General features: G+C 43.3%; 1 protein-coding gene across 2 annotated transcripts in view; it reads right to left on the reverse strand.

Moving 5' to 3' along the window:
- The window catches only part of LOC306789905 (regulator of G-protein signaling 6-like), a gene marked incomplete at its 3' end in the record, with an annotated part of 31,803 nt that overhangs the window by 6,583 nt on the left and 11,660 nt on the right, over positions 1 to 13,560 (reverse strand). For both annotated transcript variants that reach the window (XM_079285988.1, XM_079285987.1), the window contains exons 3-10: positions 5,033 to 5,132; positions 4,590 to 4,640; positions 4,387 to 4,493; positions 2,987 to 3,038; positions 2,477 to 2,541; positions 1,557 to 1,633; positions 783 to 864; positions 337 to 411 (exon numbers count right to left, since the gene is read on the reverse strand). In XM_079285988.1, the coding sequence (XP_079142114.1) occupies positions 337 to 411; positions 783 to 864; positions 1,557 to 1,633; positions 2,477 to 2,541; positions 2,987 to 3,038; positions 4,387 to 4,493; positions 4,590 to 4,640; positions 5,033 to 5,132 (609 nt within the window). The remainder of the gene's footprint in view (positions 1 to 336; positions 412 to 782; positions 865 to 1,556; positions 1,634 to 2,476; positions 2,542 to 2,986; positions 3,039 to 4,386; positions 4,494 to 4,589; positions 4,641 to 5,032; positions 5,133 to 13,560) is intronic.

The raw sequence follows: 13,560 nt of genomic DNA on the forward strand, positions 1-13,560 counted from the left end.
AAGTCAACAACAAACTGTAGTTTTATATATACACAAACAAAAATATATAGAGATGATTTTTCTTTTATCATAAAAATAGTAAACACTGTGGAATGGGGCCTTGAAGCATTTAGGGAGATAACATTTACACAAAATGTAAATGAGTTGTTACAAATTTGAAATAAGAGGTATTGGTGGCTGGTCAAAAACATTCTTCAGGAGTGGTGAGGCGGTGCTGAACCTCAGCATTTCAAAACTCATAGACCACTGGTTTTATAGGAAAGGTTTGTTAAAAAACAGTGTTGAGATAATAATTATATTAAGGTTTGGAAAGCTGTCATCTTTTCCTGCCCGCACCTTTTTTACCCTGTGTGGGTTCCTCTCTCTCCGGCACTTGCGGATGTCCATCTCTGTGGTGTTGACACAGCCCGGCTGTGGGAGGCGACAGGAGACAGAACGTGTTCCGAGGTCAGATAACGACGGATCTCCTGCATGCATCGTCTGCGCCTGTCCTCCTCACACAATATGATGCCGTTTCTCTATTCAGCAATGCCACCCTCACAAAAGGCCTGTATGCGAAGTGACGGGCACCAAATATGATTCTGCTACCCACAACAAAACAGGGATCTCGGCTGGAGAGTGTGTTGAGCTGAATCTGCTGTTTTCAGGCTTTAAATTCTAAAATGGTCTACCCACATAACAGCCCCTCTTTTCTTTCCTCTTTGATCATTTCCATTTTTTCACTGTTGCCTCATCTGACCTCCCTTTCCTTTCTTTCAGTCATGACGTTGGCCCTAACTTACCACTGGTCGATGGACATCCCAGAATGCTCTCTCCTGGCTATCCAGGATCTTTCTATCTGCCTTGTCCTTCTTCCTGTCAATCCTGTCAACAAAGGAGCCACTTATTTACAATAATATATATATCTATATACACACCTCTGAAATATCAGGTCAAAGGCAATAAATCAGGCCTCGTAACACACTCTCACAAACACACACAGCTAGCCACATGCATATTTATACCGTTTACAGGGCAGACCAGCACAACGATAGTGTGTGGGTCTTAACCTGTCTGCTCGCCACACAAAGCGATGCCAGGTTTTGAACACTTATTGCTTTCCATATCACCCCCGCTTGTACAAAACAGTGGCCATAAAACAATGACAAGATATTTGGAGACAAGAGAAGAAAGCTCTTTCCTTACAGGAAGGATGCAAGAGGCATTGATGCTGTACTTACACACGCAAGCCACCAGATGGAAGTCTTAGAGATAGAAGTTAAGAGGAATTGTGTTTGATTAATTCCATAGGGGGGGATGCTTGATGTATTTTACACATGTAAGCCTGCAGTCAAAGCAAGGCATGAAAACAGAGCAACTAACACTGCAAACTGAGGCGTTTTCTCTTCCTAGGGGAAGAAACCCTGAAATGATGCATGAAGCAAAACATTATTATGAATGCATCAACCTGATCGAATCAACATCTCTCCATTTCCTGTTGTAAGTGTGTCACGTTGGCGTGACTCTGAAGTGAAGAGGCGACATGTTGTGACTCACACATACACTCATCTACTCACTTCACTTGAGCCTCAGCTTGCATGAAGATGAATTCCCACTTCCGGGCGAAAGCCCTCTGCAGCCGGGCAAGGTTTTCCTGGGGGAACCAATCAGACACGCCGTTAGGGGAGCAGGTTATTTGAATTCAAGGCCTTTAGATGATTACGTTTTCCATTTACCGTTATGGCCACAGCTGCCATAACTTTGGATGACCATTGCTGAGATGAGGCGACAAACTCACGACTTAATTGAGTGTAACTCATCACGATGCATTTTGCTCGAGTTTAAGAAATAAAAGCTTGACAGGCTCTTTACAACTCCACAATGTACACATATCAAAGCTTCCTACCAACATTGTCATCCTTAATAACACCACTCAAACAAGCATCTGTTAAATATACAGTACATGACATCACTGCAAAGAGAGAAAATACAGCGAGCATGTTAACAGTGAGAGCAATGAGGCCTGGAGGCAAAAAGTGACCTGATTAGGAGTGAAAGTAAGTCTACTGGACAATAACTGGAGAGTAATTTAGAATATGGACGTGCAGTGGATATTGCATCACAGCAAGAGATCAGCACTCCAGTAATGCCCTTCTTGAGACTGTATTGATCTGCTGATGCAAAGCAGGCCTAGAGATATTTATATTTGGGTACAGTAAATGACTGCATTGTAGTCTGCCAAATGGTGCTCCCGACCTTTGACAGATTTGTATTTAAGTCTGTAATTCGATAATGGATTGTTGCTGGGATGAATGGATGATTTGAAATGAATCATTTCAAGGCCCCAGAGGACAACGTTACAGCTCTTTTGTTTTTCAGCCATGTGAAAGAAAACAGGAGATTCAGAGTGTCATCATATTATGGTCTCTGCACAATCACAGCACTGAGCTGAGAGCTTCCAGGCAATCGCTAAACAAAAACAGTGTACCGTACTTACAGCCTCATAGTCAGCTAGCTCAAGCCTGGCCTTATTCTGCATGGTGCGCTTGCACAGGTAAATGGCTGGAGGAGGGGGAAAAGGAGAAAGAGAGCCATGAGGAGGGTAATAGAGTTAGTCTGATGAGTTGTCTTTTTTTTCTTTACTGAGGTCCCAAACTGTGTGAGCGAAAATGAATTGATGGAGCAGGCAGGCAGTACGATGTGTTGTCTTCTAGAATAACAAGTCTCAAGTAAATACCACGCAGAGAGCCGGACATGTGGTTATATCAGTGACCGTCCCTTTATTTTGTTTATTTTGTTTGGCTAATCTTATCCCGCAGGATTCTCTGTAGTGGGCGCGCCTCAGGGCCAGATACATTTCAGGGAATGGGTCATGTGGATCAACCCTCAACAGCGGCAACAACAGATCTACTGTGCGAGTTGTGTATCAGAGAGAGAACCGAAGGCATTAGCAAGATCTTCACTGGTTTGGAGAGAGAAGCACAAATTGAGACAATGTGTGACTCACCATAGTCTGTGTTCTCAGGCTCCCAACAGTTTGAAGGCCAGAAGTATGGAGACTGATGAAAACAGAAGGGGATGACACAGAAACAGAGTGTGTTTATTTACGCAAATAATCCGAATTACATTCTTTTCTAGCCGTAAGTGTCGAGATAAACAATAATATTTTCCAATATGATGGAATCACATTTCTCCCACCGCCCACGCTCCCTCTGCACTTCCACGCAAAGTCAAAAGACAACTCATCGCTTCACAATTATCCTCGACGTCCGCGTGCTGCACATAACTATCTGGGGAGCAATGATATCTATATTCTCTCTATCCATATTTAATTGTCTATTGCAAGTTCATTCCCAGGGTCATTCATAATGAATCACTCGCATCTATCATGCATTCTTAATAACAGGGCAGAATTAGAAGTTGGTGGTACTCAACCACACATATTTCATTCCCATTATTACTCATAACGTTAATTAGCATAAGAGCAAATGGCGCTGATGAACGTGCTTGTTTGAGTGTAATGAACAGGAAGGTCTCATTAGCATTATAAGCATCATAGAGGATAAAGTTGAACTATAAGACTTCACTGCACGCACAAAATAAGCAAATTCGTGACAAACAAAGAGAAGACAGTTGTCATTAAATATGGGTCTTCTTCCAGAATAGTATCCATTTATAGACTGGCAAAAACAAATCAATAAATAGATCCCCTGCCATTATGCCTAACAGCACAGCTATGGAGACCGGCCAATGCATTTCTAATGCACCGTGGCCTCTTTTTTACATGTTCTGATGACGTGGGCCTGTTGCATCACGACAACATCAGAGGGAATATTTTTAGCCCTCGCTGAATGAGCAAGTGTGACACACGTTGCCCTCCCCTGCGCAGGCACAATAATGGCTTTTAATCTTGAGCAATGGCGGTGAAGATAAACGCACACAGAGGTCGATTGAGGGGGAGGAGCAGGTGTAGGCTGGTGACAGTGAAAAGTGCAAAGCCAGAGCGCAGCCAGCTCAGCGCTTCCCATAGGGGGAGTTAGCCCTGTGTCGGTGGCCAGGATTAATTATGCTAATGCCCAGTAACGGTAATGAGTCATCGTGGAGCCCGTGAGCGATCAGAGGGACCTGTCAAAGTCCATGCTGGATCAGATGGAGCGGAGGAAAAAAAGCCCCTCTTCTAACAAGCTGCACGACTATCTGCGGCCCACCTCCTGCTGTGACGCAGCGTCCGGCAGGTATAGACAGGATCGACCTTGGTGTGGTGAGTAATAGGCTTAGCGAGGATTGCTGTCATTAGCATCACGCAATAAACATACCCCTATGACAAACTACCGTCACGTCATTACTCTATATTTAGTGGCCTCACAACATATATCAAGGATGCACACATAGAGGAGCTCCCTGTACCTGAAAGCGATAAAGGGTTCCATCATCTTTAAGTGTCAGGACATGGTCAGAGATGGGGAAGATGTAGCCATGGGCAGCGACAAGACTCCCGAGGTGGATGGCTTCAGCTGTCGACATGAGAGAGGGGGGGGGGGGCATTTGAATTTCACATCCTCTTTAATTGAGCGCTATTGTGCTGACATGTAATTTCTCAGCAGGCTTACCTGGATCCTCAATGGAGAGGTTTTTCATCAGCCACTGAGCAATGTCCGCCCCTGGCATTCAGAAAAGCACTTTGGTTAGAAGTGGCGTCACAGTTCTACACGAGCAATGGTTTACGACAAAGGCTGCAAACACAAATTAGCTTTAGTCTTTGTGATTCCTCTCTCTCTCTCTCTCTCTCTCTCAAAGAACAGACATGCACACACATGAAGGAGGCCGGCGCATACACACAGATGGACACAGACGGGAAGGAGAAGGAGTAAAGCGTTGCCTCAGTGGCTTAGGCCTTCATCTGCTTCCAACTGTAGAAGCAGTCATTTAAACGAGCCCAAAAAGTCCTATTTGCTTGTCTGAACCGGATTTGTAAGTGTTTTTCTAGACAACAAAACAAACACACGCACACACAATCATCATAACATCATGGCCTACGCACACAAACACGAACCTGACACCACACTGGGGATCTTGGAGAGGAAGCTTTTGACAGTCCGGATGGCAACACCTCCTGCTTTCTCATCTTGTATTCTTGTAACAATGTCTTCAATCTGTGGAGCGGCGCGAGGGTGAATGTGTTAAAGAGTAGAACAAAGTAAGAAAAATAAATCACATTTTATTTTCTACAGCAGTCATTTAAAATGCCTCCAACTACAAAACTGGGGTTATTGTGTATTTTTATTTTTGGAATTAAATATGCAATGTAAGGATATTTTTACTACTTTTCCATCATAACAGGAGCTCTTTAAAGTCAAAAATTTGATTCAGGATTGAGTTAAAGCATCAACTGATGAACAAGAACAAGCTGTAAACCCATCATTTGCATTCTATCGCTTAATAAAAGTTGCTGAAAAAGTTGCGGAGGTCTGCGCTCTCCGAGTGCCCTTCTAGTTCTCTGTTGGTTCGTTACTATGAGTACACAGTAAACCTAATCATCTCATCCATTATTAACACATAGATTAGAGCAGCTTTAAATTCAGATTTAGTTAAAGTCTCATCTAACATAGAAATCTAAATTGACACTCTGTTGTGTTCACTCTATAAAACTCAGACCTTAAAGACAGAACGGGTCAAAGGTTCAGTCGATTAAATAGATTTCTGACGCACAGACACAAAACACACGCACAATATTTGTAAGGTAATAAAGCCACACGTCGGGGTGATTTAACTGTCTGATAAAGGGCTTCAGTCAGAAGCGTCGGCCGACTGAAAAAGACTGTCGCAGCCATTCCCCAGAGGCAGAGATAAACATCACACCTCCGACACAGCCAGAGCCGCAAACACATCACACACCAGCCACCTACAATGAGGCTCCTCACAGGACCGCTCGCCACTACACAGGGAAGAGCACACACAGGAAACATCCAGTCATTCAAGGATATGGACGCGCCTGCACAAACACACACGTACAGAACATACAGAACTCCATATACAGAGTCCTAAACACACATACAGAAGCAGGTCATTTATTTTAAACAAGCAGTGTTGGCCAAGTCCTTGAACAGGCTTTCTATTCAGCAGTCAGGTCAGGTCCTGTTTGGACGTGAGCAGTCAGTGCTCTGTTGTTGAAATCAAACGACATCAAAAAGGTCTTGATTTTGCACACTTGCAGCCAACCGTCTGCAGTACAGTAGCCGGCTATTACATTCTTTATTGCTCCCTAAGCATCTGTCTAGTAGTCAGGTTTTCAAGCCTTGGTGTCAAATGTGTATTTAAAATATGTAAAATATGTTTGCTGGGAGGACTTTATCAACTTTACATTCTTAAATATAATATCGCCCCCAGCCCACTTCTTGATATACTTTAGTTCTGCAACATTTTGTAGCTGTAACACCAAAAAAAAAAAAAAAAAAGAAAAAAAAAAAAAAGAGTAAAATATCTACTGGCAAAGTGGACAGTGAGGCAAAGAGAGAACAAGAAGTGGAGACTAGCGCAGCCGCGCTACAGCACATTTACTAAACCACCATTCCAATCAAAGGTCATCATCTTCCCTGGCAAAGCATTAAATGGATGATTCATACAAGCACTCCACAAATCGACAACAAAGCACCCAGATGCATATGGATTTAATAACACACAATGCAGAGCCGAGAGGAGGGAGAGAGCACTGCGTGGCAAGACAATTACCAATCTCACACCATAAGTTTGAGAGAGTGTTTGGAATGAATTATTGAACATCCACTACAGAGAATTACTGCCTCAACTCTTGTTGATAAATCTCTCTCAGTCTGGGAGGGCGAGAGGAGATAGAGAGCTGCATCTGCCCTCTGTGTTTCGAACAAAGAACGGTGTTTTAGCTCTGCTTCCGCCTTCATGTGAGCATAAACGGTTTCACATGAGCACAATCAGGGGCGCGACGGATTAGCACCAACACATCACGATCTCTCCTTTGAAGACGAACCTTCCAAGCAAAACAACAGGGGAAAAGCTTTGAAATGGGCTCTGCTCGAGCCGGGAATCCTCAAATCCCCTTAGACAAAGCACCATGCGAAGGATGAAGTCCTTTTGCTCTCATGTAGTAATGGACCTTGGAATGGGTAGAGCAGTACAGAAAGGAGAACTCATTATCTCCCTATAGGATGACAGCAGACAAGAAGTCCTTGGCACAGCTACAGAAAGTGCCCATCGTATCTCCTGGATGTACAAGCTAATGGTGTTTGCAGCTTGGTGTGGAGTGTTTTTGAGAGATGAAAACATTTCTGCTAGCATGCGATAACAGCACTTTGCCCTTTGCCACCGAGCTCTATAAATGATTATCAGGAGAACACTTGCGTATCTTGCCACCATATGTTTGCATTTGCTGCACACTTGTGTGTGTGTGTGTGTGTGTGTGTGCATATTTGTACCAATGAATGGCTGCGTCTGTGTGTGCTGTTCATATTATCTTTTATAGCTCTGAGGGCGTGTATGGAGAATGTGAGGGAGCAGCTAGGGGTGAAAACCAACAACTGCAGCCACCAGTTAATGAAAAGCATTTACTCCACATTAATGTCAGGGAAGGCCTGCACGCTCTAATGTCGAAAACGAGATCATTACTTCCTGTTACATGGTTTTGTAATTGGGTTCACTTCATGAAGTCAGATAAAACCGAAACGAGAGCGTCAGTGACATAAATAACCATCAAGAAAATGCGACACGTTGAACTGAGTGCGGAAACATTCGCTTCTCCTGCTAATTGAAACTACAGCCCCTTTCTGTTCCAAAAATGGCCAGAGATGAAGCTATTAAAAACTGTCCCAGTCTTCAGATATGAGACAGCTGCTAAAAGATGCATCAGCCGGTAATGGCGCCATTAATGATTCAGCAGTCATCGGCGGGGCTCAGGCACACTTGTCATTGTTGAAAGACATTCGGGTCTGCGAGGAAAATGACATCCAGGTGACGGCCGAAGAGTTATATTCTCTGGGCCTGGAGATAATTTATGACGCGTCAGCGAGAGCTGGCTGGAGATGAAATAGGGATGAGGCTCGGGAAAAGTTTTCAAGTATCGCCAAGTCATTCTCAAACACATAAAGTAACTATGTTCTTTCTTGTCCCGTTTTGAGTATTATATTATTCCTAATGTGACAGTAGAAGAAGAAGAAGAAGAAGAAGAAGAAGAAGAAGAAGAAGAAGAAGAAGAAGAAGAAGAAGAAGAAGAAGAAGAAGAAGAAGAAGAAGAAGAAGAAGAAGAAGAAGAAGAAGAAGAAGAAGAAGAAGAAGAAGAAGAAGAAGAAGAAGAAGAAGAAGAAGAAGAAGAAGAAGAAGAAGAAGAAGAAGAAGAAGAAGAAGAAGAAGAAGAAGAAGAAAATAATAGCCATACTAAGAGACACTTCTAAATAAGTCTCAGTGCTACAGTGACATTCACAATAATGTCCAGTTACTAAATTAACATGCACCTTATCTACAGTTGTAATCCTCAAGGCGCTGATCAAACACAGCTGATTGTAAGTCAGGCTGGATGTATCACTACTCTATGCATGCATGCTCACTCCCTTAGTGTGTTGTCATAAGCACTGCCTTTTGCAGTATTGATGTTTCCAGACACTTGGTTACTATGGACGCTCTTGGTAGTAAGCCTGTAGCCTTCTTCTTTGTTCCATGTGTACATATTATTCCCTCTAACTTCTTTTTTTTGGAAACATATTCTTATAGACATCAAATTGGAAGAGGTTGTTTGATATCCAACCAATTGGGATTACTTTCTTAGACAGTGATATTTTATTTCTATACATTTGGTTTTTTTTTTTAAAGACTCAAAATAAATGTCAGTTTTCTGTGCATTGCTCCACGCTAAAAACATATTTATCTCTTAATTCTTCCTTTGAACAATCATTGAAACATTTGACTTTGCTCGTTCTGAAACACTGTTCTGTAGATCTTCTACAGACAACACAAATGTTTTTTTCTAGTTGATGAAGTCCTTATCATTGACAATATCATCACGTTGAGGTCTCATCAAAATTCTCAATTCTCATTTACTCTCACCCCATTTCACAAAAAGGACACACGCCTCATTCTTAATAATACTATCAAGCTTTTATGCTTATTTTGTCTTCAGGCCACCACTCAATTGTATCATGTAATGACTGGAAAAAACACAAAACAATTGCACAGATGTATTCACTGTGCACATTCTGTCCTGGCCTATAACTTGCCAGATATTATGAAGTAACTTCTCCAAAGTACACAACCTGTCACACGTTGACCTCTGCACCATGCCGTGTGCATACTTAAGTGAGATCCAGCTGGTGTGTGCAGCCCTGGGGAACGAAGTGAGAATAAAGCCTGCTGGAGAGAGAACACCCCCCCCCCCCCCCGGCCACCACTATCCAACTCTCTTAGCATGCCAAGTCGTGATGAGGAAGCTGCGAGAGCCTCTCAGCTGGATCTGTCTCACCGGCGACCGAGACCAAGGAGCAACACAGCATACTGGAAAAGCCGGCCGGAAAACTTATATTGCTCTGAAGACGTGCGAATGAATCACACATTTGTCATTATCAAGAACAAATCACCTGCTACGCTTAATATTGCATTTCAGTGAGGCATCAACTATGTTCTGAAAGAGACACATTCACTCATCCATCTCACCTCCAAATTGCCATCTCCACAGGAATGCGCTGCAGGGAAAGGCTTTTCTCTCCTGCAATAAACAACTGTTTTCCCATTATGTCCTGCAGCTGAAAGAAAAGATGGCTTTTACACTCCAGTGAAGCCATTTTTCCTTTTGGCAATAACTTTCATGTGTAATCCCTGTAATCATTAGTGGCGGTGGATTATGAATGCATTCAAATGAATTGTTTGAACGTGGAGAAAAGGAATCCCATTCACTTAAATCTGGACTCTCTGGGTTGAAAAGCCTGCTGAAGGTTAAACGTATCCTGGAGCACATCTGTATTGTTCTGCTAAATGGCTCGTGTGGCCAGCCCCCACAATTAAGTCACAATTTCCAGTCCCATTCTGTCCTTAGGTCAGGTGATGCCCTGTGGATTCATCTGTAATTTAATCACATACCAGGCATTAGCAGTCTCTTTAGCTCAAGTGGCGTCAACACAACAGAGACCGTGTCCTGACAAAGAGGCCCAGAGGTGCAGGACTGAACCAAGAGTCCAATTAGCTGCTGCTTGATTGCCCAACCAGCTGGATGCCCCTCAGGGAAACATGCTGACAGCCAGAAGAGTCCAGCTGTGCTGCTGCGCGTCACTTTGAACCAAACCGCACCAATGTGTTGGGACAGAGCGTTGATGAGGACGTTTCTCACTTGTTGGGGCCAGTTTAGGATCCCTTACGACTGATGTGGGTGCGAGGTGGAGACTTTGGGGATGGGATGGGATGGGTCGGTGTGCACGTTTCGGCTTAGATTCTCCATCTCCATGGCAACACAGGGGCGAGAAGAGCCAAGCTATTAAAAGTTTGTCAAGTTCGGCTCCGGCATGGGCAGGAAGCCAGTTTGAGTAAATAACAATGACAGATCATGCTCTTTGGATGAGAGAGATACTCTTGTTGTCAGTGCTTTCTGACGCTCTCTTTTTTTGCCAAATTAATAAGGAATTAATAAGCTCTCTTCTTGCTCCCCCAAAATCAAAAAGAAGATACTTAAAATCAAAGCTTTGGCACAATTCTTGGGATCAAAATACAGATGGAAACAGACTATACTCAAGAGAGCATACGCCTACAAACCGCAGTGACTCATCAGGTGACCTTTCTGCTGATGAGACTCAAGGAGGACAGAAAAAGATCATCTCCCCTCTTGTAAATGTCTGTTGTGAGATACTCCACGGGTTGCTAAGGGCTTGAGTGCAGGGAAAACAATAGTCGGCTGCTTCTAGAACAGATAGTCCACTCTGAAACAAAGTGGTCTGTGCAGATACAGAGGCGACTTTGAAGAAGAGACATCGTCTGAAATGAAGCAGCCACACATTCAACTGGCTGCTTTTAGAGGCCGGTCTGGCTCTACTGCGTATGAATCTGCTTTTATTACATGTCCAAAAGGAACCAGAGCTACAAAAAGCCAGAAAAGGTAATTTCCTCCGGGGACAGAGAATCACATTACCTGCAGTTCACTCGCCTCTGCAAGATTTACCTCAGAGATCATTTATGAACAGCAATTTACATGCAGGGAAGGTACTTTCACTGCAAACACCTCTCACGCCATCTGCATTTTGAGTGCCTGTGGGACTTTGTGAAGGTCTGGTTCCTAATAAGGTTCAGTATCCTTACAGCCGCTCGTCTGTAATTAGGGAAGAAAAAGAAAAGGAAGGCTATTGGCATGTGGAGTTATGAAAAACAACAGAGAGGGAGAGTCGTACTGCGACAGCTCGGTGTGGAGAAAGGGAACAGATTGTTTCGAGGCAAAAAGCATCTGCTGCTATATCTTCCTGATTGTCAGTTTCAAAGTAGTTCTTTCCAGAGAGGGTTTTCTATCATTCATCAGCTTTTTTTTTTGTCTCTCAGTCACGGGAAAACAAATATAAGCCCAGTCTCTAAGTCAGAGCGCGAACACTGTTACGCAACACAGGGGTAAGCTGCTAAAAGTGGAAATCGACAATGGTGCGACAGTGTCGGGTGAGTGGCAATGGATAACACTGTGCTATTCTGAGGATGCTCACCGCTTAGAGCCCCCTATGGGGGGGGGGGGGGCCTCAGACATGGGCACAATTCTGTCCACTGCTGCCAATTTAGGAGGCTCCTAGTTTGAGTTGAGTTTGAATATTTTCCACTCTCTTGATCGATATCTTTTCATTCCGGCTTCTTATCTGGGACACCGCACCAGCTAACCGGGTAATAATACCTCGGGGAGATTGGTTAGAGGTGGCAAAAGCTCGGGACCATCTGTCTATCTGTGATGCTGGCATCGTCCCCTGATGCGCCACTCGTGCCGATCCCATTCCTTAAGGCCTGGTGGTAATTGGGTTACAGATGAGAGAGGAGAGGAGGCGTCATCAAGCCCGGGTTTGCCTCGTCCCTTACTGGGCCCACAAGCCTGTTCTTGATGTTTGAGACACTGGAGACAAACTCCGTCAGCGCAGAGTTGAGTCATCTCCGAGGAGAGGAGATATTTGGGCTTTTGAGGTCGACAATATAACTCCGTTCTTTCAATATTTACACCAGATTCTACTTCATCTGTAGTAGCTGGCTCTCTCTCTCTCTCTCTCTCTCACACACCTGTAATGTGCTTTTCTGCCCTCCGTCCCAGCGGGGAAGACTACTCTTCATGCAGAGAACATGTCAGCAGTGCTGGCCTTTGTCACTCTGTCATCCTCTCCCTCACTTGTCCAATTTCCATCCTGTAATCGTCTTTTAATGAGGCCTGAGGAGGCCTGGGGGAAGCACCTACACTTGTTCTAGAGCTGTTTATCTTAAAGGCTGATTGACTGACTGATAGAATCAAAGAATCAATATATACTGAAGCAAGAGCACTACAGTAGGTGTTTTAAGGCATCAAATCCTTACTCACTGCTGATTGATTATCTATAATGTCGACAAACCACCTTCGGCGCTCGCTAATGCATTGCCAGGCAGAGACCAAATTTGTTCATAAATATTTTATTCTTTCACCTCAGGGGAGTCAAAAACGAACCATCTATTATGTCTGCAAAGCTAGAATTTGCAACCTCACCAGCACATCTCCTTGAAGTATTGAATAAGATTCCGAGAAAGGGGCCAGCCATGCTTTTTGATCGAATATCCTCTCAACATATTTCAAAGTGAAGTGTGCTTTTCTGTTTTCATTCCGGGCTGTATGCTATCTGTGCATGACAGCAGGGTTTGTGAAGGCAATCTGCAGAGTCACACCTGCTTTGGGACTTGTCTAGTTATTTCCTCCACAACTGCAACTGCCAAAAGCACTTCTCGGACCAGGGTTTGGGATATTCCTTTCATAACCTATGAATGAAATATCATACATAAAGAATAACTTAAAGAATAACTGTAAAAAAAAAAAAAAAAAAAGAGAATGGGAAAAAAAATATTGAATTCACTGTCTCACCACGGCAGGGAAGTTTGTAAATTGTCCTCTAAAATCATTAAAATTATGTCTTTTTTTGGAAGGCAGGACAATGTTGACCTTGTATTATTTAGATAAAAGAAATCGACAAAGCCCACGACATTGATTGCAAAAAGGGCCATGACCTGTTTTATACAAAGACTTAGCATCTGGCAAATGTCCTGCCCTCTTCCTTCTAATGCAAGTGCATTTATAATTAATGTACACTAACGTGCAATAAGCTCACGATAAAAACTAAAACCTTTTTTCCCCCATCGAGGCTGAATGTCATACTTCAGCTCAAGGATGATCATACTTTACCTCACAACATTATTTGGCAAAAAGAGAAGATTTAGTACGACAGCCCTTTGTGAAAATGTCCACTCATAACCGGAGTCACAGTAATGTGATTACTATTTTGAGTGAAATTACATTTTTACCTTTTCTGACTGTGGAAAACTGATGTTTGCACAGCACAGATGACGAACAAAGGCACTAAAATGTGGGTCTGTGAA

The sequence above is a fragment of the Melanostigma gelatinosum genome, assembly GCF_949748355.1.
Source record: "Melanostigma gelatinosum genome assembly, chromosome: 16".
In the NCBI taxonomy this organism is placed as follows: domain Eukaryota; kingdom Metazoa; phylum Chordata; class Actinopteri; order Perciformes; family Zoarcidae; genus Melanostigma; species Melanostigma gelatinosum.